At 37.3% G+C, this 24,170-nt stretch overlaps 1 protein-coding gene across 1 annotated transcript in view; it reads left to right on the forward strand.

Annotated features, from left to right (window-relative positions):
- The window catches only part of LOC145676817 (uncharacterized), a 114,744-nt gene that overhangs the window by 21,634 nt on the left and 68,940 nt on the right, over positions 1–24,170 (forward strand). Inside the window, exons 4-8 of the mRNA XM_081747596.1 lie at positions 594–693; positions 5,888–6,023; positions 7,426–7,530; positions 17,872–17,968; positions 19,879–20,003. Of these exons, the coding sequence (XP_081603722.1) occupies positions 594–693; positions 5,888–6,023; positions 7,426–7,530; positions 17,872–17,968; positions 19,879–20,003 (563 nt within the window). The remainder of the gene's footprint in view (positions 1–593; positions 694–5,887; positions 6,024–7,425; positions 7,531–17,871; positions 17,969–19,878; positions 20,004–24,170) is intronic.

A 24,170-nucleotide genomic window follows, 5' to 3' on the forward strand; every position in this document is an offset into this window, starting at 1 on the left:
AGAGACCTACACAGCATCTTAATAAAAGAGGTGGTGTGACGAAATTAGGTAGCACTGTGAATATCTTGGAAACGAATTATCCAAGACAGATGATTGTCAGAAAATATTGGAAAGACCTTAATCCAGCAATGGATCGACAATTGTTGATAATGGTATGTATGTGTTTCAAATATAAATAACTCTCACCACTGCACTCATGTGATCCCAGTTCTCATTCTTGATATTTGACCATTTGAAATTAAAAAACTAAACGCTTACACCTTGTTCTGAGAGATCGTATGTTTAACCTGTAGCTTTAAGAATTTCTAAAAACAAAACTAGTTAAACTAAAATCTACTGTTCCTGGGTATAACTTGGTAAAATTTACTGTTACGTCTGAGTATAACAGACGGTTCTGCGAACTCGAATTTTTTTTAACAACAGGTTCTAGCGAACCGGCTGAATAGCACCACTGCTTACTATGTAATGCAAAGAAAGAAAGGAACATATATTAACCATAAGCTTCTGTTGCTTCCCTGTATGTGTGTGTGTGTTTATTGTTAATGTTTCTTGCTTCTTAGAAAACTAAATCTGAATTTGAACTTTTTTTTTAGGTTCGAAGGTATCAATATCGAACCAAAACAAAGCTTGACGAAAAAAAGATCGTCAGGTGAAGGTAGCTCAAAGGAGTTGCTACATAAGGAACTCGAAGAGGTAAGTGTTCGATATAAGCGTTAAAGACGAATCTCAGCAGTTGGCTAATTGGCTAAATTAAATTCAACTTGTTGTTTAACCTTTAACCCTTTGGAGTTGTAGTACCTATTTTTAGGTACTGAAGTAGTATCTTCATTATTCGATTAAAAAAGTACCAATAAAGCTTTTAACTATTTTTTTTTTCAAGCATGAAGGCATTGTAGAACACGTTACGTATGGTTTCACGCCTTTCTGCGTCGAGACATATGGGTTGATGACGTCATAACTTTTTTAAAAATATTTTTTTGGTTAAGCCTATTTTTATTATTTTTTGACGGGCTTACTTTTGCACCTAGAAGATGGAAATTTTGCGCAAACATTCAATGCACGGATTAGTATTTTTCAGATCTCAGCGTTAACACAGGGGGTGTCCAGAGGGGTAAAAAGTTTAAAAAAAAGAATTTTTTTTTTGACAAAAATATCCCGTTTTTTCGGGGGTTTCCCGCCTTAGATACATGATGAAGACACGTCAATGGTACCATTTGAAAGGCTGTTCTGTTCTGAAGAGAATGAGGTACGAACCGTGATCCTAGGATAAATAGGATGTCTCAGGAAATTTTTACCTGAGATCCGGGTCTTTTGTAGTAATCTGGAACATTGTGGGACTCATTGGTAAATATTTTCCCCTCCCCGTTTACTATTCAAGATATAGAAGCGTGAAATTTTGTACATACATTTAGTACACCTCTTTGTATTTTTTGGTTGATTTTGAGATTTGTGTGTTAACACAGGGGGCAATGGTCCAGTGGGACTCAAAAAAGAAAAAAAATCTGGGTTTCTCTCAAAATATGTCGCCTCAGGAACATGATAGGCAAATGTGGATGGTACCGTTTGAAAGGCTGTTCTGTTCTGAAGAGAATGAGGTACGAACCATGATCCTATGATAAATAGGGATGAGTTGCTTCACTGAAAGTTTTTAATTTACCTAATAAAAGCCAAAATTTAAAAGGATTAAAACCTCAAGCTATTTTGATTTCAAAAGCATAAATTTCTTTGCGCTAAAACTGAGCAGCAACTTGACTTTCTGTGGGAGTATTGTACAAAACAAGATAAATTCAAAAAATACTTAAACATAAATTAAACATAACTTTCTTACAAGGCTGTCTGTATTCTTTATTATAAATTAAGAGAAGAAAGAAGAAAGAAGAAAAGTAGAATATAAGGACAATATAGGGTTAAATTTTATTTATATGTTTTTCAATATTCACGTAGTTAATTAGTAATGAATATTCAGGTAGAAAATTTCTATATTTAGATAGTTAATTAGTATTTAATTTAGTTAATATATATTAAAAGAAATATAAAGATTAGGTAACAATGTATGATTTCTGTTAAGAGTTTAAAATTGTCACAACAATGGACATATATTTTGAATTTTAATGAAAAAGATGATTCTTGATTGGTAGAGATAACAAATTATGTTATGTTATCTATGATTTCAGTTGAAATAGTAGTCTGAAGAAGGAAGTGATATACTTCCGAAACTGTTACATTTCTCATTAATTTATAATAAAGAATACAGACAGCCTTGTAAGAAAGTTATGTTAAATTTATGTTTAAGATGGACACAAGGCCTTTTTATATATATAAAAAAAAATACTTACAATGAAAATTGCGTTTAGATAGTGATGCTCACGCACACCTTTTTTAAACTAAACTTACGAATTACTGATAAAATATTCATATACTGTCTGTATGAGACATTAACGCATTTCAATGCAACTTTTATTTATAAACCTAGATTTGAGGTAAATTAAGAAGCAGTATATCTGTTAGTCAATCTAAATTGCTTAGTAAAGTACTATTGACAGAGTGTTGACTCCATGAGAACAAATATAATTCAAGAATACTAATAAAAGGAGGGAAAACGTTTTTTACACAGTGAAAAAGTGACTAACTGAACCAAAACTCGACCCGGGACCTCCGGCATACAGTGCCCATGTGTTAAACCGACCGGGTGGCGTAGTAGTCAACACATCGGCACGGTATGCCGGAGGCCCCGGGTTCGAATCTCGATCCAGTGAGTCACTTTTTCACTCTTTGTATGTTATATAATTCAAGTCCTGTCGTGGGTGAATTGGACTTCGGGATACTTAGGTTAAGCTTGTAATTCGTTCATATGCAAAATATTCAAACATAGGTTAGTAAATCACACAAAACCAGACCAATTTATAGTGATAAATGTAAATCAGACATCTGCAAAACCTTTTAGAAGGTTTTGAGCGAAAGTAAATCATCCTTTAAGTAGTGTTTATGGCAACGAAGTGTCTGGTGAAATAGTGCAACGAATTGTGACTGACAATCTGGCTTATCACAAACTATGTGCGAAGTGGGTGCCAAAAATACTGACAGACGCCGAGAGAATTACAGTTACGCGTGATTTTTTTTTTTTTTTTCTCGCTCACTGGTGAGGAGGATGGAGGTAACCTCTTGTTTCATATAGTGTCGGGGATAAAACCTTGATATCCTACGCCACTGGAGTTACAATAGGGGCACTCTGGTTCTCCTAAAGCGATAAAATTCAAACAAACATAACCAGTTCACAAAATCACGTCAAATGTGTTTTTAGACAAAAAGGGCGTGGATTAATTACAGCAGATGTGTATTGCCAAACAGTGAATAATCTGTGACGTGCCATCCAAAATCGGCAGAGAGGGATGCTACGCTCTGGAACTTCTCTGATACCTGACAACGTCCGCCCACAGACAGCTGCTCTGCTAGTACTTTTGGGACATCAAAGATGTCCATGGGAACTATTTAATCATCCTCCTTATAGTCCTAACTTTGCCCCCAGCGATTTCTTCCTTTCTCGTCGCCTGAAAAAAGGCTTGCATTGAAACATTTTTTTAACGACAGTGAAGCGCGCTGATTCTATAGAGTCGGAACACAGAATCAAAATTAGCTCGAATACTTTCAAGTCTTAGACCCGTGTTCGATTCCCGACAGGAGCTCATGTAGTTCGGATTCCGCGTTAATCAGTAGGTCCCGTTTCATATAGTCCCACTGTTGAAAGGAACTTTAAAAGTCAACTCATTTTCAAGTCTTATCAACGAAAATATAAGTGATGAGGTCCGACGGATGGATCCTGGCATTTAAGGATAAAGGACATTTTTAAAGAAAGAATGGAAAATATCTTTATCAGTACATTATAGTTGTAATATTTTCACACGAAAAATTAATTGTCGAGAAAAGTATTACCAAAGTCATATACGTTATTAAACAGAATCGTATTAAGTCTTCGTAATCCTTCGCGCTGGTGTAGTGGCTAGCGCACGCCTTTGGCGTAAGGGACCCAGGATAGATTTCCGGTGGAAGAACATCGGAGGTTTGGATTCCACCTGAAACTATAGGTCCACGTCTTATATAGTCTCGGTGCTGAATAGATACGCTAAACTTAAACAGACTTAAATCTTACGTCTGTACTAGGTCTATATGAATCAGGGTTGGCAAAAACCATGGTTTTTATTTAAAAAAACAAAAAAAAAAAACGTTTTTTTGGGTTTAAACCAGGTATTTTGGTTTAAATAATTTGCTCCATATATTCATATCATATATGGACAGAAATAAGTTTGTTTCGCCTTGATGTTATTATGCAACAACCGGGTTATGCTGGAAGGGGTCACATAAGCTTAAAGCAGAATAAAAACCGTTTCTCGAGTTACATCAGAGAAATTGTACTCCATTTGAACTCGGAACCAGGACTAATTGTCCACAAATGCGATACGTCTGCCGACTCACTCACGAAGGAATCCTGATAAAAATACGTTGTACTGATCTTTACATGCTTCTTAATATAACTAACTGTCAAGAGTCATTTCAGAAAGACAAAAAGATAAACAGTTGCACAAGTGAAACCATTATACAGAATTACATATGGACAGTTTCAAAGTACTACGGAGTACAGAACTAATTTAGTTCAAGTTAGTAACAACGACTTTTATTGGTCCAAATTAAAGAAATACAACGATTTAATTTGCATATCAGTAAGAAAAGTGAATAAAGATACGAATTATTTGAGTCCACTTTGGCTCAGACTCATTTATACATAAATAGATAGCAAAGATACTTCTCATTTCACTAAATGCCTCTCGTGGGGTCTGTATGACCCCCCCCCCTCACACACACAAAGTACGGCATTTCGATGTATATTATCAATAGTAAACATTGAAACGAAACAATATTTAGAATTTTTCTTTGATTGCAATTACATAACAATAATAACTACAAAAAAATCACAAAACAAACATTTATAAACAGATAAAAAAAGTTGCTTTTGTAGTATAATCTTTTTGAGTAATGAATGGGGAATTTATGTCTGGATATAATACGAATAGTATACGGGAGTGAAACGTGATATCCCACAAATGTGTGTTCATCAAGATTTTACTAACACTTACACTTTTACGAACAATTTTCGTTTTTTGGTTTAAAGCAATTGTTTTTTTTTTTTTTTTTTTTTGAAAAAAAAAAACAGCTGGTTTAAACCTTGGTTTAAACCATGGTTTAAGCCACCTTGGTTTAAACCAGCCAACCCTGATATGAATATCAAGTTAATACGGATACATAATAATAATAATCATAATAATAATAATAGTTCTTCGACATTTGATTGGTACACTTATGTCCAAATTATTGTTGCATGTCTATAAATTTGTTGTTGTAGGAATATAATTTGATAACGAATTCGCCCGGTATTTCTTATAATGTTAATATGTGTATAATCGGCAATGATAATGTATGTCGTAAATTTTATGTCAAAAGAGCGGTAAATAAGAACAATATAACGAAAGAACATTTCTTGTCTATTTAGTAACATTTTGTTTTACTTATTCTAATTTGTTTTACTTATTTATAATTCTTTTGCTATGAAATTTACCACAAATATACATTTCCCAATTATACACAAAGTATCAGTATTAAAAGTACCCTGCAAAATCATTATCATATTATATTCTTACAAGAAGACATTTATGGATATGCGACAATCATTTTGGACATGAGTGTACATAATAAGAACCCAGAAAAGAATTTTTGTTTCTGCGGCATTGGACCTACGGGTTTTTAGCCGTAGAAGTAAATTTTAAGATATGAAGAAAAAATGGTTTAGTGTTATAGTATCGGTATAAATTAAAATATATTGTTATTTTATGTTTAGAATGAAGGTCTACAACAAGATAGTGAGAAACGAGAGGTACAGTGTGTTTGCTTAAAGTTCCAAGCGTTTGTGAAGACCAAAGCTGGCGACATTCCAATTTGTGATCCAGTGTATTCCAACCCGATAAGGAGTCAAAGTAAGTATTCTGATAAGAGTGCGTCCACTGACTAAACTTATTTTTGAGCTTCTGTTTCCAGTAAGGCCTGCTGTACACTATGAGATGAATCCCAGGAAATATCTTAGGACTTATCTTCGGAAAAATGTTACGATATATCTCGTAAGAAATCCTACCCTTTTGTGCCATACAGGTGAAGATTTTTCCTGTCTGACCGAATGACGCTGTATTGTTAAATTGCATACCTCTAAAATAAATAAATAAAATAAAAGCATAAAAATCGCATCAGTCCCTGCACCACTCTTCATTTTTGTCGAGTACTTTTGCTCTTTCACCCACATAGATCACCGATCCGAAGAATTTGCCAGGTCTCACAACGCATACTCGGCCAGCAATATTTTGTACTGCCTTCTGCCTTGCATGTCTGTTGTGATAACAGCGTTGACTTCGTTTTATATAAAAATGTATGCTCCTCGTATGCACTAATAAGTTCGCAAATAGCATCTTTGCTCCAGTTTATGATTTTCCCTTAAATATCGTGCACAGGTCATTTCGTATCGTGGACATATTGTTTTCACTTTCTCTCACCTGATGTCACTTAAATCGAAATCTTACGAATTTTTTTTTCCGAAATAGAACGTGCTCTAAACAAGAGAAATCTCATAGGATCGTTCAGAACGCAGGAAATGACATGCGATCTGATGCCATACACTTTCAGATTTTGACTCTAGGAAAAGTCGTAAAAGATAAAAGATTTCCTAAAATTTATACTATTAGTGTATGGCAGACCTAATTGGTAAAACTTTGAACATAGTCTTTCGTTTCATTTCTGACAAATACGATGATCAGGCTCCTTGTTAGTATATTAGTGTTTTTACCTTCAGTGTGAGAAACATGGGTTGATTCTCAGCCTAGTATGTGTTCGTATTGCGACTTTAGAATTACTGTTGGAAATCATTAGAAGGAACCCTATCTGTAAAATATGTCTATATTTTTTTAGAAGCTATAGAATCTATTTTTACTAATGGACGCTCAGTGGCCCTTTCCTGATTAAGTAAACATGTCTTTTTCCTGATTTTCGTTTGAGATTTCGTTGTCGAGTTACGACGCCGTTTATACAGTTCTGACCAATTTTGGGCGTCCTATAATTCCGAAATGACGCATTTGTGCATCTATGTTTATTATTATTATTATTATTATTATTATTATTATTATTATTATTATTATTATTATTATTATTATTATTATTATTATTATTATTATTGCTTTCGTTTGAGGATTCATTATCAATTTTGTTGTTGTCTTCGAATACTCTATGTATTTGTTTAAAACAAGCATGTTTGTGAAGCTCACATTAAATATGTAGCGTTCTTCTAGCGAATAAATCTGCCCTTTTTGTAATTAATTACTTTTTTTTTTTCAGCCAGTTCTAAGACTGCCGAGCTCAAAATTGTTTGCATCAGTCCAGCTCAGGGCAAAGTTACAGGAGGCGATGAAATCGTGCTTCTCACCAGCAAGATAAATAAAGGTACTGCCATATTCAACGTTTCTATAAAGCTACTGATATCTAATACTGTTTTGAAAAAAAGAAAAGGCACTCAAACTTGATTCTACAGTAATCGAAATTATTGCAATCCGTCGATATTTTGTAATAAAGTTCATTGTAATTGCTAAGGATAACTATAATGAGGGGCGAACTAAGTGCGAGGCAATACGGGCGACTGCCCGGCATGCCACAGTCAGGGGGCGCCAAAACGAGTCTCAAAAAGTACATTTTTTAACGTGTTTTTGGTTTATATTCTTGTAAAGTAGCGTCAATTACACCATCTTTTTCCATTCCACCATGGAAGAAGAGAGTTTCATAGTACAAGGGGAGCTGTATCTAATGGAGACATGGCATGTACAATCCGCAGCAAAAAAACCTGCAACATGAGCATGTAAGTTTATTGTGAATCTACGCCTAACAGCGCAGGGAATCAACATAACGTCTAAATGGCACGAATCACGCCAGGAGAAACCTCAGCGAACAAAAGACTTCATCGTTTCACAATAAACTTACATGCTCAGTTGCAGGTTTTTTGCTGCGGACTGTACAAGAAAGAATTGAGAGGGAATTGGTATTGTTTATAGCGTGCCATGTTCTTTGTAAACTTTTCCCAGCCAATGAATGTTCTTGGATTTTATGTATGTTACTCTTTTCAGGTAGTAGTGGAGTATATACAGCACTTACTTTTAATTTCTTAAAAACGACACCGCCGCGCCAAACTATCAGCCTTTGTTGAAAGTAGTGTCTAGGAGATGTTATTGTGTCGTTATATACAGTTCTTGCCAAATCATTCATTTCGACCGTGTTTGTGAAATCGAATATACCACTATTAGCAGTATTCAATAAATGCTGTTCGATATTGCTTTTGTTTATACATATCGGTACATAAATAATAATAACACAATTTAATTGATACCAGTCATACGTATATTTTTAAGTACTAAATATACCTATATCATGTATTTGAGTATTAATTTTTCTGTTTGAAAAATTGAATTAAAATATTAAAATCTCTGTAATAAAATGTAAAATATACGCTAGGACTAGGGTGGCGCCAAAAAGTCACTTTGCCCGGGTGAAAATTTTGCCTTGGTCCGCCCCTGACTATAATCTAAAAATATAGAAAAAATCCTGGGGAATCAACAAAGAAGACGAATTTTGTAATCCTAGATAAGCATATGCATGTAATCTCTCATACATTCTTTCTACATCTTGAAAAGAATTTGGATCAGGGCAACTTTGACAAGACTTGGGGTGTAATTTTAAGCACCTTCATTAAAAAACAAACTCCAGTGGCTTTAAATTCTGTAAGCAAAACAATATTTCGTATTATGCTTAGCTCAGAGGCATAATTAACCCCTTCAGTGTGTGTGGCGTATATATACGCTTTCATTTAGCTTTGGCTAATTTGTATTGCGTATGGCGAATATACTTGCCCATAGTATGAGTAATGTTATTCCCGACAATATTTAGCGAGTTTGCGCTCACCTAGGAACCCCAAGAGACCACACAGAAAAATTGGGCTTGATCTGTTGAGGCATTCCCAAATTTTGTGTAACCTAACCATATGATTATGATGATGACCATAAATACGACAATGACAAGTTATAGTAGCTAATTAGAAGCAACAAAGATCATAATGCCGAAAATTTCATTGTGATTGCTTGAGAGGTTCAAAAGTTATTAAAAGGTAACAAATTCCAAAGCTCTAAAAGAAATACACTTTTTTACAGCTGTTCGCATCTGAAAATTACGCACTGAAGGGGTTAAGCAATTTGTCTATGGTTACAATAAATAAATAAAGTGAAATGTCTGAAATTGTAAAATACTTGGGTCTAAGTTAGTTTTATACAGGGTGCCCCACATAAAACCGTACGCCTCACACATAAGATTCAAGTAACACTTTAACAGCAACTATTAACTAACTAGCACTGAATAGATAATAGTAACGTTAAACAGTTACCTGTTTATAAGATGCTGGAAGTGGTGGCCATGGGCATCCAGGCATCGCTAACCTCGTGTGATGATGTTGCCAGCAACACGTTGTAATTCTGCAGGCGTGATGTTGTTAATTTCTCTAATAATGTTCCGTTTGAGATCGACTATTGTGTGAGGATTGTCAGCATACACTTTGCTTTTCAGTGTGCCATAAATAAAAATCACGTGATATTAAGTCCGGGGACCATGGTGGCCTCTATTTAAGGCCTCTACTGACAAGTCTGCTGATGTGAGCCATACTTTGGTTGGATGTGAGCGGTTGCTCGATCTCCACACTGCTGCATTCAACTTTCCGATAAAGTGCAATGTAGTCAACTTTCGAGACAGTGTTGTCACCCCACAATCAATTTAACTAGAGATGATTATAACCAATTCGTGAAGCATACCGATTTTATGTGGGACACCCTATATATGTGTAAATGTTAACTCAAGTTTTGACCTAATGTTGATAGGTGACCACCAATAACTGAAAACATTGATCACTGAAATTTTTTGGTTGTGATCTTTTGTCTTTACTTTTTACATTTGTAATTCCGATGTAATATTGTAACTCATTGTTCTTCCCTTTCCTTTAATAAAGCATTTAATATCAAGATTGGGCCTTGGTAGCTCAGTGGTAGAGCGTTCATCTCTTGTGCATGGGGTCATAGGTTCGATCCCAGCTCGCGCCAAGTTAACTTTGTGGTGGACAAACACCGCGTGTGTGGGTTTTCTCGGGGTTCGCCCGTTTCCTTCCACTTTCTTCATTCCACTACTTCATTTATTTCTCATCACCGTCTCCTTTAGCCTAGCCGGCATTAGCATGGGACGTAAAACTTAAAGATTTCATTTTTAATATCAATATTGTCCTTTTCTTCGCATCTTTGGACAATATAATGTTTTATATATATATATATATATATATATATATATATATATATTTATTTATTTAAACTCTCAATGCAGAGCAACATTGCCACTTCCGGTATTCCCATTGTCTGTTTACAGGCTATCCAATGCTTTATAGGTTTTCTGCTTAAGGCAAGGAAAAGAGTTTACGGTCGTTACTTGGATCTAATTTTCTTCAAAAAGCATAGAATTTACCAAATATATAAACCGCACTTCTTTTGAAGGACCACTTACTTATCTTTGACCAATAAACAGTCATACTGCCTTAATACGTAATTGAGTACTCTATTAGCCCCAATACGTAGTATGATATCTTTACAATAAAAATAGTTTGTAAATCTGTACTCGTATTGTAATTGCAGCCTTGCCTTTTATACTTGAAGAAAGAAAAAAGTTAATTTCATATTATACAGGACTATACCATCTGTATTACTGGCGTTACGTGACTTGTCAAGATCCGACGTGTATATAAGAAATAGATTATGGTAATAATATGACGTTTTTGTTCAATTTAATTGCTACTTAAAATTTGCTATTAATATATTTCCACTACGCTTCGTCGGGGTTTTCAGATCAGTACTTTCCGTATTCAACACAACCTGGGTTTATGTTTAAGTTCCAGTTCGCTTTCAATGCTAATTAAGATTTCGTTATATTGATTACCTTGGTGTATTACGTTGGCGAATATGTGTAAATAAGGTTGTGCTTTTTCATATATTTGCTACTGAACATACTAGGGTGATGAATATAATGTAACGTTTTCCCTGTTGTGAATGACCCTTTGGCAGTAAAGGGCCAAACTGTATGTGAAGAATCCCCAGAGAGGATCACCTGAGTATAGCCTTATACCTAGGCCACTACTTTATTGTGTTAATGGTATGTACCTCAGAGCCACCAGTACACAACTCAATTAATTAATACACTGTTTATACTTTCTTTACTGTGTACAGGGCTGAGTACTGATGTTTGAGTATCAGAAAGAAAAAAAAATAGAATGCAGAAGCTATGAAGCTGATATGAGATCATCAGAAGCAAGAGAGCAGCATTAATATTCACATAAAATAAAATAAAATAAAAATAAATAAAATAAAAGTTACTCTACTGCCAATGATACCGAAGTGGTGCACAATCTCTAAATTTATTTTTTAAAAATCTCGCTTGCTATATAGCCATTGTGTCAATACTCATGAGTTCTGATTTTACTTCCTGTGCCCCGTTAGGAAGTGGCAATGCATACGGAAAACACGGGAAAAATCCATACCACTTCAGCTGAAAAAAAGAAAACATAATATGGTACATCTAAAAATCAGCGTACTCACCAGTTCCAGGACCTCGGAACAATTCAGATATGAACCAGCCATTTGCGTTTTGAGATTATTTAATAGCAATATTAGAAGAAAAAAAAATGGTATAATTCTTTCTGGATCACTTGAACATATTTCTTTTCACACTTTTCCACTGTGCACAGGGATAATTACCAACCTTGTATATGTCTATACATATATTTATATATATATACAGATGGTGATCAGAAAAATGGAAACACCTGTAGTTAGCAACACGTCAGATGTATGGGTTGGCAGTGGTGTCGTGGCGCCCGCAGCGCCGGACCGCTGGTGGTGGTGTGTTAGGTCGGTCTCCATACTACGTCAGGCGCAGTGGAACAGCAGTGTCCAGTGGCCGCAGCAGACGGGGGTAGTGTAAAATGGGAGACCTCTCAGATTTTCAGAGAGGGCAAATTGTTGGTGCGCAGTTATGTGGAGTGAGTGTGACGGCAGTGGCTACTGTGTTAGATGAGTCGCGTGGGACAGTGTCGAAGGTGATGACGGCCTACATAACTCACGGGAAAACCACATCGGGGAAGCGGAACAGTGGGCGGAAGAAAATCATGAGTGACAGGTCACGCCGGGTATTAAAGCGCATTGTCACGCAGAACCGTCGTGCCACTGCGGAGCAACTGACGGAGGAACTCAATCAGCACCTCCCCCACCCTGTTTCGACAATCACAGTCCGCCGCGAATTACATGACATGAACTTAAGGGGTCGTGTTGCACGAGCCAAACCGCTCATCAGGGACCATAACGCTTTCGCACGCCACAAATGGTGCCGCGACCATGCAACTTGGACCGTTGAGGACTGGAAACGTGTGATATGGTCGGATGAGTCATCCTTCACCCTATTCCCAACCACGGGCCGTGTTTATGTGTGGAGAACTCCCAAAGAAGCTTATGATCTGCAGTGACTCCGCCCAACTGTGAAACATGGCGGCGGCTCGGTGATGCTGTGGGCCGCAATATCATGGTTTTCATTGGGTTCTGTGGCCACACTTAGCGGACGAATCACTGCCAACGATTATGTCGCAATTTTAGGAGACCACTTGCATCCTATGGTCCGGATGTTGTTCCCGGACAATGACGCCATCTTCCAGGATGATAATGCACCCATTCTTACAGCTGGCGTGGTTTGAGGAACATCGGGATGAAGTTCAACACCTCCCCTGGCCCGCCCAATCCCCAGATCTCAACATAATTGAACATCTGTGATCCGTCTTGGAAACACGACTCCGGCGACGATTTCCACCTCCATCCTCTCACAGAACTGGCCGATGCCCTGCACGAGGAATGGTGTAAAATTCCACTTGCTACAATTCACAACCTCTATGCCTCCATCCCACGTCGCATCAAGGCTTTTCTGAAGGCGAAAGGTGGCCCGACACCATATTAATCTGGTAAGTTGCAATTTCGTTCAGGTGTTTCCATTTTTCTGATCATTATCTGTAGCTAGAGAAGTTTTATTTTAAAAAAATGTTTTATCTAGTTGATGTTGATATTAGTTTGTTAAGCGATTCTAGTACAGAGTTCGATTAACCGGGATTTGCACACAATATTTTCATGTCAGTGTTTCTGAAAAGGAAGAGTCATAGTTCACTAAAAGCCACATCTATATCTAAAGTCAAGATTATAGTCCCTTCTTAGTCCTCTGCAGAAACCATCTATTTGGTACAAAATGTTTCTTAGAACTTTTAATTATTTATGATGAAACTAATAGCTTCGTTCTCCTTGACGTTAACTGTTTTTTTTTAACACTGTGTGAGATCCGCCGAAGCTGTGTTATGTGAAGCAACACATTATTCTCCCCAAAACCAAGGAAGCTGCACTGCCATGGAAAATGTTGGTTAGGCATAGTCTTCCAAATGCAAGCAATGTTGAGCACTTTTTTTTTTTTTTTTAATGAAAAATTCTCCAATTAATTCCGATAAAATAAGACACACTAAACTCGTAAAAAAAAAAAAAAAAAAAATAGCACTGGTTCACCGTATTTCGTTTTCATTTATCGTTCTTAACTTGCAGAAGCGGCGATGTAATATTATAGAACACATATTGTTTTTTTTCCGTACGAATTATCTGATTACCCGTGTTAACTATTCTCTGGCTCAAACACATCTCCCCCTTCGAAGACTCTGTTTCTCCAGATTTCACTTTTTTATTTTTTTTATTTATTTATTTATTTATTTATTAGTTCGAAACCGGAGTAGTACTCCGCCTCTCATGTCCACTCCAACCGTTTTTTCTCCCCTTCTTCCAAAGAATTTGTCCAGAGCCACTCCACAGGCAGATTCCAGCCTCGCTTTCGATGGTCACTGTCTGATGGTCACGCTTTGGTGAAAGCGAACACTTTCATGTTCGTATGGATATATAACATACTTCAATTTATGTTTGTATTCTGTTTCTTTTCTTTGACCATAATAATATCAAACACTTTGTTAACTCTTACGGTATAAATTAAAACAATATTAAAAATATTAACTACAGAAAAGAAAAAACGGCTGGTTCATTCAACTCCCTTGTGCCTCTCCGCCTACATAGATCAACAAAAACTTCGCTCTCTCTGTGTGTGTATGTGTGTGTATGTCTGCTCTGTTAGCAGTCTGTTAAAACAGAACCAAGAAAGTTTTCAAATATTATCTGAACACATAACGAAATTGCATAAAAATGAAAAATAGAATGATATACTAGGTATAAGATATGGTGTCCCTATAAGGTAATTTACCTGACATCAATATTTATTGTACAATAATATCAAAATTTTCCAATGTGCGGTAAGGACATGATTTTCTTCTGCACCAAAACCCTGCTTCCCCTTCCGCCGAATTCGCATGAAGGTCTCTATATAGAAATTTTGAAAAAAAAAAAAAGCGAGCTTAACCGCTCTTGTCGTAAAGAATCGCGTTCAAGCTCTAACTTAGTTTTATTCGGAATAATTCCCAAGAATAATATTTTATATTTAACTCATACAAAATTAACATATTACATTAAACTTGTTCTGTGATTACATAATAAACAAAAATAAAAATTTAAATACAGATATGCAAATAGGATAATTTTCATATTAAAATATATATATAAAAAAAAAAAACTACTGAGTGGAGACTGCACTTCACACTGTATAGGGGTAGGTAGAGCTTTGGTAGAGCAAATTATAGTCCGGAATGGTTTCCAACTACCGGTTTTTATTATAAAATCTACTATAAACAGTGTTCGCCAAGTAGAGTACAATAATGCAAATTCTCTAATATAAGGTAGGTATAGCGTTCCTTCGACCAGACGGTCTTGGGAAGGATCCCTCAGTAGCGAACTACGTAAGGAGGTGTGGGACACTTACTGCTCCACTGCAAGCAGAGAGAGAGAGGTAAAGTCTCCTACAAGGCTTCACTGCAAGCCAGGAGAAAGAACCGTTAGCTCCACTGCAAGCCAAGGCTTTGGGTTAGAGTAGGTACTTCGTAGGCTCCACTGTAAGCCAAGAAAGGGAATATGACCAGTCGAGACTGATGGCTGTCCATGGAATCCTCTCGATTATATAAGCGGCGGCGCTGCTGTTCCCTAGTCGTCATGTGATTGTAGGTGTCACTAATGTCTCCGTCGTCTGCAACTTGTAGTACTCCAACGTAAGATGTACACGAACGTAAAGTATAGTACTCCACTGTAAGATGCACGTGGTTATTGTTTATAAACAGGAGCACGTGTAGAATGTTTCTAAACACAAGCACATAGTACGTTACAATATTTAAAACGAATACTATACATATATCCATTGTTTATAAAAAAAAGTTTAAATTAGTGAGTTTTCCATTATATAATACTAGTTTTCATCTAAATCTTCGGCTTCTCTGCAAACTGTCTGCACGGTAGCGACATCTCTTGGCGTCAGATAGGAGACAGCACAGCTCGCGACATGTGTTGGCCTAAGTGGGAACTATTAGGAAGTAGCGTGAATGAAAGACTGAAAGCGTCTTGCGAGATTAAATATTTTCGCCTAGATGTATATGCAACCCATATCTCTTAAATGTTTTGAGGTTTGCATATTAGAGTCACGCTGTTATGTTTACTTTATAATAAGGATTTTCAAAGCGTATGCTATATTTTAAGCTGAGTATCTTTATTTTGTCATTAAAATCATTTTAAAGAAACTTCGGGTCGTATTATATTCGAGGACTTAAAGGTAATTTGGTAATTGTAGTGCTGTTGCGATCACTTACTCACAAAAGAATATTTGCCACACTTAATGTAGATGTTACTGTTCTGTATTTTTAGTAATACCTATTAATGATAATGTGCCAGTTATTGAGATTCAATTGTAAGAATGACTTCTTTGTAATAGCGTGAAAATATTAAAAGTGTTCGACTTTGTTTGTGAAACGTCTCATAGCAAATCATCTTGCTTTGTATCCAAACAGCGGGTTATTAGTAGCTTCATAGATAGCAACAGAGAAGTCATCAATGCTAATCTCTCGTTGCTGCCCGTTTTGTTTCCAAAGTGAAATGACGTAGATATGGCGTTCTCCTAGCTCAGGTCATTTTAAATTCGGAAAGAACTAGACATATTTGTTCCTGTTCACAGTTTAGTAGTTGTTCTCAAATGTTATACATTGATCAGCCAGAACATTATGACCACCTACCTACTATCGATATAAACTCATCCAGACTATAGCAGCGTCACCTGACAAGGAATGCCTGCTAGTCAGACACACGTACGGTGCATGTAGTATCAGTGAGAGTGCTGGGTAGAATGGGGAAGACGCGCGATCTACCTAAGTTTGACGAGGACAGATTGTAATGGCCCGGAGACTCGGCACGAGCATTTCGGAAACTGCACGACTTGTCGGATGTTCGAGGAGTGCTGTGGTGAGCGTCTTCAACAAGTGGCGAAACCAAGGTGAAACGACGTCGAAACGTTGAGGGGTTGAGCGGCCCCCTCTCATTACAAATGTCGGACGTCGTAGGCTGGGCAGACTGGTAAAACAGGACAGTGGCGGAATGAACATCAGACTTTAATGCTGGGCAGAGTACAAGTGTGTCTGAACACACAGTGCACCGAAAACTCCTAACGATGGGCCTCCGCAGCCGACGACCCATCCATGTGTCAATGTTAACACGACGACAGCGGCAACTACGACTGAAATGGGCACGTGACCATCGTCACTGGACCTTGGCGCAGTGGCAGAGCGTTGCATGGTCTGATGAATCCCGATACTTTCTTCATCATGTCGATGGGAGAGTTTCGAATCCGTCGTCTTCCAGGGGAACAGCTCCTTGACATCTGTACTGCGGGACGGAGACAGGTTGTCGGTGGCTCACTTATGCTCTGGGGAACATTCACGTGGGCATACATGGGTCCAGTGGAGCTCGTGCAAGGCCGAGATGTATTGTACACTGGTTACAGACCACGTACATCCCTTCATGACGACCATGTTTCGCAACGGCAGTAGCATTTTTCAACAGGATAATCAACAAGGCCAGGAGTGTGATGAAGTGGTTCGAGGAACACAGTGGCGAGTTCCAGTTGATGTGCTGGCCCCCCCAATTCGCCGGATTTGGACCCAATCGAACACCTCTGGGATGTGATTGAACGTGCCGTCAGAGCGCATCGCCCCCTTCCCCGGAATTTAAGGGAATTAGATGACCTATATATGCAGATGTTGTGCGAACTTCCTCCAGTGACCTACCAAAACCTCATTGCTTCCATACAAAGACGCGTCGGCGCTGTTATCCGTGCCAAAGGTGGACATACCGACTATTAGATACGTGGTTATAATGTTTTGGCTGATCAGTATTACATTCCTAGTGTTGACACTCATGGTAATTGTAAATTTTCGTAACATGTTGTGTGACCTCTCTTTAAAACAAATCACACGATTTTTAAGTCAGCAAATTGTGCACTCAACGCCCTTTTCTTTCTCCCGCTAATATCTGGTTTATTATTTATTTATTTATTTTTATTTATTTATTTATGCGTCATTTGTATCCCATAACAATACCAATAAGCAAAAATGTATGACATGTTGTGTTCGCATGTCACTTGAAGCGTATGAATACAGAGCACTGTTTCATATGATGTTAAAAATAAAGCTTAACTGTTTTCTTTCTTTCTTTGTTGTAGATGTGAAGGTGGAGTTCTATAAAGAGGGCGGTTCTAAAAAATTCAGCAAATATGCACTGAATGTGAGATGCCACTCACAAACAGCGCTTCAAATCAGGTACTTTTGATAAACTCTTTTTTGTAATTAGCATTAAATAATAATAGCAGTAACTAATTAGATTAATTAAGATATGTTTAAATGAATCCCAAAGTAAAGTCCGGATAGGGAAATTTTTGTCCACTAGCTTTCATGTCGAGAATTTCTTGAAATAAGGAGATGCGTTGTCGTCATTATTATCCAATTTTGTCCTGGAGTACGCTATAAGGAAAATCAAAGATAGCAACCACGGCCTAGAGTTGAATGGTATTCACCAGGTTACGGCGTACACTGATTATATAAATTTAATAGGGATGATAGAACAACTATAGAAAGAAATGCAGAGAAAACTAAACACATGTTCGTAATACGGCAAATTATGTATGTGTTAAAATATCAAATAATACTTTTGATAAAGTGGATACTTTCAAATATCTAGGATCAATATTAACGGACAAAAACCATGTTCATGAAGAAATTAAATGTCGATTAAAAGCAGGGAATTCGTGTTATTATTCAGTTCAAAATCTCTTGTCGTCGCGAATTCTGTCGAGGAATTTGAAGCTTAAAATGTATAAAACGATAATCACGCCTGTTGATCTGTATGGTTGCGAAACAGGGTCGGTTACTCAGGGAAAACCGTTGACTAAAAGTATTTGAGAACAAGATACTGAGACGAATATTCGGACCCAAGAGGAACAACAATGACGGAGACTTCATAACGAGGAACTACATAATTTATACGGTTTACCAAACATTGTTAGGGTCATCAAATCTAGGAGGCTCAGGTGGGCAGGTCATGTAGCCAGAATGAAAGAAAGTAGAAACGCTTTCAAAGTCTTAACTGGAAGACCAATCGGAAAACGACCATTAGGAAGACCTAGGCGCAGATGGGAGGACAATATTAAAATGGATCTCTTAGAAATAGGAATACAAAGTAGAAACTGGATCCAGTTGGCTAAGGATAGAAGTCAGTGGAGAGCTATTGTGAATACGGCATTGAAACTTCGGGTTCCATAGGCCATAAAGTTAGTTAGTTAATAATAGTAATACATATTAAAAATCTGTTGAATTTTGACCGTACAAAGAGAAAAGGGATAACATAAACACGTACCCAGAAATATCAGAAGTAGTCACCGTCAGAACCAATAAACTGTTTTGAACACACGGGCAAACTGGATAACACGCAGGTAAAATTAAGAGAAAACGTGAACCCGGTGCATTACATCCCATTCAGTCACCTCATCGAAGTTTCGAAAGCATCGTCCATGCAAATGATTAAAAAGCGAATGAAATAAACACCAAGTATATCAATCATCAAGCGAATGAAATTTTTTGTTTAGACATAAGTCATATCATCACTGGTATTCTGCCATTATTGGCAGGTCACTTGCTGCAACTGAGAAGCTTCGGGAAAGATGCTTAAGGGCTAACGCTACAGTTGTAACGCGAAGGTGGAAGCAGCAGTTTGGCAATTATGTTGCCAGCCGCCACCACAATTCTTCGCCGACGGCATGAAAAATCTTGTTTCATATTGGCGCAAGTGTGTTGTCCGAAATGGGGACTATGTTGAAAAATGATGCCACCATTTATAGCTGATATTGCAAGCTTTCCACTGATACCTGTATCGGTGCCATCAGTCAAACACAAATAATGGTATCACCTTGGAGCCATTACTTTCTGAATCGCCCTCGCGCATTGAATGGACTTGATTAAAATAGATTATTGCTTCGTCTAGATTAATAAGTTAAGAGAACCGTGATACATTGAAGCACCATTGATTACAGAATACATATGATGATGATGATACTTTTATGTTTTGTCTAGCTATCTGGAATCAGTCATAATTGCTCATACGCGCGCACATAATTATGTAGATATTATAGATACAAAATGTCGAAAACCCGAATTAATTTAATTCTTAATTTCAGTACTCCTTCCTATTCTGATACCAGTATGAAAGAAAGGGAGGAAGTTTTTGTTCGATTAGTTCGTCCAGGATTGGAGAAGGGCAAAGTTGAAAAGAGTAATCCTCACATTTTCACATTCATTCCAGGTAAATGTATAAACTAGCAATATTTATTAATTTTAGTAATAATTTATCTTTCACATCAGAGGTTGATTCAGTAAAACAAAAGCAACTGACAAAGATCAGTATTCTGTCTATTTTCAGTCAACATCGGATTCGTGTTCGGAAAGTAACTTCCAGTTGGTTACTGTGTGTAAAGTAATGGGGAAAACGCTACCATCTTTCTACAGACATGCGCGGTAGATCAGTCTGCACCCAGCTGTGATAGAGTGAAGGTTGTCTGATCACTAGTTCCACTTGTGTAGCGTCTTAAAATGTGTGCTGCAATAAGGAACCCCGCCAAGTGCGAGGTGGGAGCTGTTATACGTTTTCTTACGGCAAAACCGTATTCGGCAGCAACTATTCATCGGGAACTTTGTGCCGTGTATGATGAGTGATTGAGCTTGTAGGTGAATGGGTTCGTTCATTTAAAAGTGGACGAACAAACATTCATGACGAAGAGAGGAGTGGTCACTGATGAACTGGTTCAGAAAATCGACGTTTTACAATCTCAGAGCTTTCCAATGAATTTCCACAAATTTCCAAGACTGTGTTATATGACATAGTGACACAGAGGTTAGGCTAAAGGAAGTACTGTGGCTCAAGGCACAGGCGGGAGATTTTTATGCTGATGGAATTTCTAAGCTAGTGCAGAGATATGATAAATGCTTGAATGTTTATGGAAACTATATTGAAAAATAAAGCAAAGAAGTAGTTTTCAGATGTATATAATCAATTATTCTTATTTACTTCGGTGTTTCTTCTTTTAACCAATCGGAGGTTACTTTCCGAACAGCTCTCAGCTATTTTTAAGATCAGATTCGATTTGTGGTTAGAATGATATGGATCCCAAGTTAAGCTCTAGATCCGCGCTTCATATAGGCTCGCTGTGCTGTAAAGAGGCGATAAACTCTAAACTAGTGATCTCACTGTAAGTTTTGATTCCCGAAAAATGCTGTGGGTTCTCCCATGGAGCCGTGCGCTTGACGGGGAGGCTCGAGTAAGAAAGATATATATATATATATAAAAAAAAAACATCAAGGAAATATAGAGGAACGGGATTATCGGGAAAGAACAATGAATATACCCTGTTATATCAATTGGTGCTTTACTTCGTCAAGTGTTGGTGTGGTTTGCTGTGAACTGGTGATTAAGAACTTGACATACTATACAAAATTTACCATTTTTCTTTTGCTTTTTATTCATAAGTGAAAGAAGATAATGAAATGCAACTTACCACAATCATAGATAATGTTATTCTACAACAAAAAATATGAACCTGTAAAATTTTCAGCGTTGCCATCCATAGAAATTACAGTGTTTGCCAGAATAACATTTCTCCCTAAATCTAAATTAAGGCAGCGAGTTGAGGAACGAACTCAACTGCATTTGATTACGTATCGTGTTGTTTTGGTATCCTATGAACTACTTTCTAAATAACATTATTATTTAATTTTAATAACTGCATGTTAAAACTGTTTTGTTTGTTGGAAACTAAATACAACTAAATTTTATTATAGTAGTAATACAACAATAGTAAAAAATAAATAAATAATATAGAATAAATAAAGAAATAAATAAATAGAAGGTGATAGGATTATGAACTGGAATTCAGGACTTAAAAATTGGTGAACAGCGGTATAAATTGTTAAGACAGGGGTGCCCACAGAGGGGGGCTATGACGCAAACTGCGTCATTGAAATATTTGGGGGGGGTTAAAAATCTATATAAATATGTTTGAGGGGGTGTAAAAATTAATCGAAAAGAAATTTTTTTCATGGAAGAACACCTACGGATAGACAATTGGCGGGGGTGCGTCATGGACATAAGGGGGGGTGGGCACCACTGGTTAAAGAGCCTTAAAGATTGAATATGTTAATTGTACAGGTTATTTTTGTAAATGTTAGTATTATTTATATTATTTATTTATTTATTTTTTACTATTTATTTAGTATTCATATTTAAGAGTTATTTGTAAATTATGTATGTCTATGTATCGCAGGGCTCATAGCGAGTCACTTTTTTTTTTAACTAAAAGTTACTTTTTTCAAGTTGGTCACTAAAAGTTTTTTTTCTTTTTTTCTTTCTTTCTTTTTTTTTTTTCAAATTTGTCACTAAAAGTTACTGTTTTGGGAGGTAGAGTGACTTTTTTCGTGTGATTTATGTTTTGCATTGGCAGTTTTCTAAGAAAAATATTATAAAAATAAATGTAAAAAGGCAGAAACTTGTTACTCATTACTCTTCTGAAAGCTTCCGTACTTGCTGCCACATGTGAAACGGTCAGCTTTATTCTAACTTCACCTTTTATTCTTTCTAAAGCATAGTGGATGGTTGGTGGATGCTTAAGCTCTCAAGGTGGGGTTAAGAACGCTTCCGTGTCTATTCTTTCTTCTATCATAATAGTCTTTTAGTTTTCTCTCGTACTAGGTAACGCTCCGCTCAACGTTGTGTGTGTATGTGTGTGTTTGTGTGGTTTATCATGTTCGTCTTGTGTTATGCTTCTTGTCACTATTTCGTGTGCGTTTTGTCACTTTTCAACTATTTACAAGAGACCAGACCACTATGAGCCCTATCGTGTCAAGATGGAGGGAAATGGAAGTAGCGAATATTGTTTGTTCAACGAAGTTAAAAAGTTCGTTACTGTTTTTTTTTTTTTTTTTCCTTTTCCTTCATTCGAATTTTGAGCCCTTCATTCGATAGAGCATCAAAAACTGAGAAAGTGATGGAATTTTTCTCGTCACTGTTACCGTTCCCGAGATATTTGCCAAAAAATCGCCGATTTCCGGAGATTTAAGGAGACATATCTCTGGAACCATTACCTATAGAGAGAGGATATTGATGTTAATCAGTACCTAAGAGGATGGTGAATATAATTATGGTACCAAATAGTAACCGGTGGCAGCTGTCCAACTGGTCACTGGTTTGGCCAGTGGCCACCAGTTAATATCGGTACCAAAATGTTTACCATTCTCGTTGAACACCAATATCATCTCTCCTCGAAATATTGCCCAAAAAATAGTTCCGATTTTGGGAGATTTAAGGAGCCATATCTAGGAAACTGTAAGTCATAGAGAGATGATATTGATGTTGATCAGTACCTAAGAGGATGGTGAACATTTGATACCTATATATTTATAGTGCCTAATGAAGCCAAAGTGGAGAGTTGGCGAAACAGTTACACATTAATTATTTTTAGTTCAACTGTGAGTGTCGTGGCGTGAAAATGGTGCGGTAAAATGGGCGACCTGACAGACGTCCAAAGAGGTATGATCGTTGGTGCTCGTCTGGTTGGAGTTTCAGTGGCAACAGTGGTGAACATTGTGGAAGTATCGAAAGGCACTGTGTTCAGTGTCACGAGGGCATACACAATTCATGGGCAAACGACGTCTGCAAAGCACAACAGTGGTCGAAAGACAATCCTGTCAGATAGGGACCGGAGGGCATTAAAACGGATTGTAGCAGCTAAAAAGAAGACCACTGCAATGAAAATTACGTCTGAACTCAATTCCGGCCTACAGAACCCGGTTTCATCGAAAACAGTGCGACGGGAACTTCATAAAATGAAAATTCATGGCAGGGCCGCTATCACCAAACCCCTGGTCACAGCAGTAAATGCGAAGAGGCGTATCCAGTGGTGCAAGTACCACAAGGCGAGGACTCATGAGCAGTGGAAACTCGTAATGTGGTCCGATGAATCGACCTTCACCTTGTTTCCAACAACCGGTCGTGTTTCCATATGGAGAACATCGTCGCAGTCCTATGATACAGACTGTCTGCTCCCAACTGTAAAGCATGGGGGTAGTTCTGTTACAGTATGGGTAGTGATATCGTGGTTTTCTGCAGTTCCCATCATAGCCCTGCATGGAATGATGAATGCTAAGGCGTATAAGGCCATTTTGGTGGACCAGGTTCTACCCATGGCTCAAATATTGTTCCCTGATGGTGATGGCATCTACCAGGATGATTTGGCACCCTGTCACGCTGCAAAAACGGTGAAATCATGGTTTGAGGAGCATGACTAGGAGCTATCACAATCCCCCTGGGTCCCACAATCACCAGATCTGAACATCATTGAGCCATTGTGGTCAGAGTTAGAAATGAGTGATCGGTGTCATTACCCTCCACCAGCATCCCTTAAGGAACTGGAGCATGTTT

Source organism: Thermobia domestica, unplaced genomic scaffold (assembly GCF_964235325.1).
Source record: "Thermobia domestica unplaced genomic scaffold, izTheDome1.hap1.1 HAP1_SCAFFOLD_388, whole genome shotgun sequence".
Lineage (NCBI taxonomy): Eukaryota > Metazoa > Arthropoda > Insecta > Zygentoma > Lepismatidae > Thermobia > Thermobia domestica.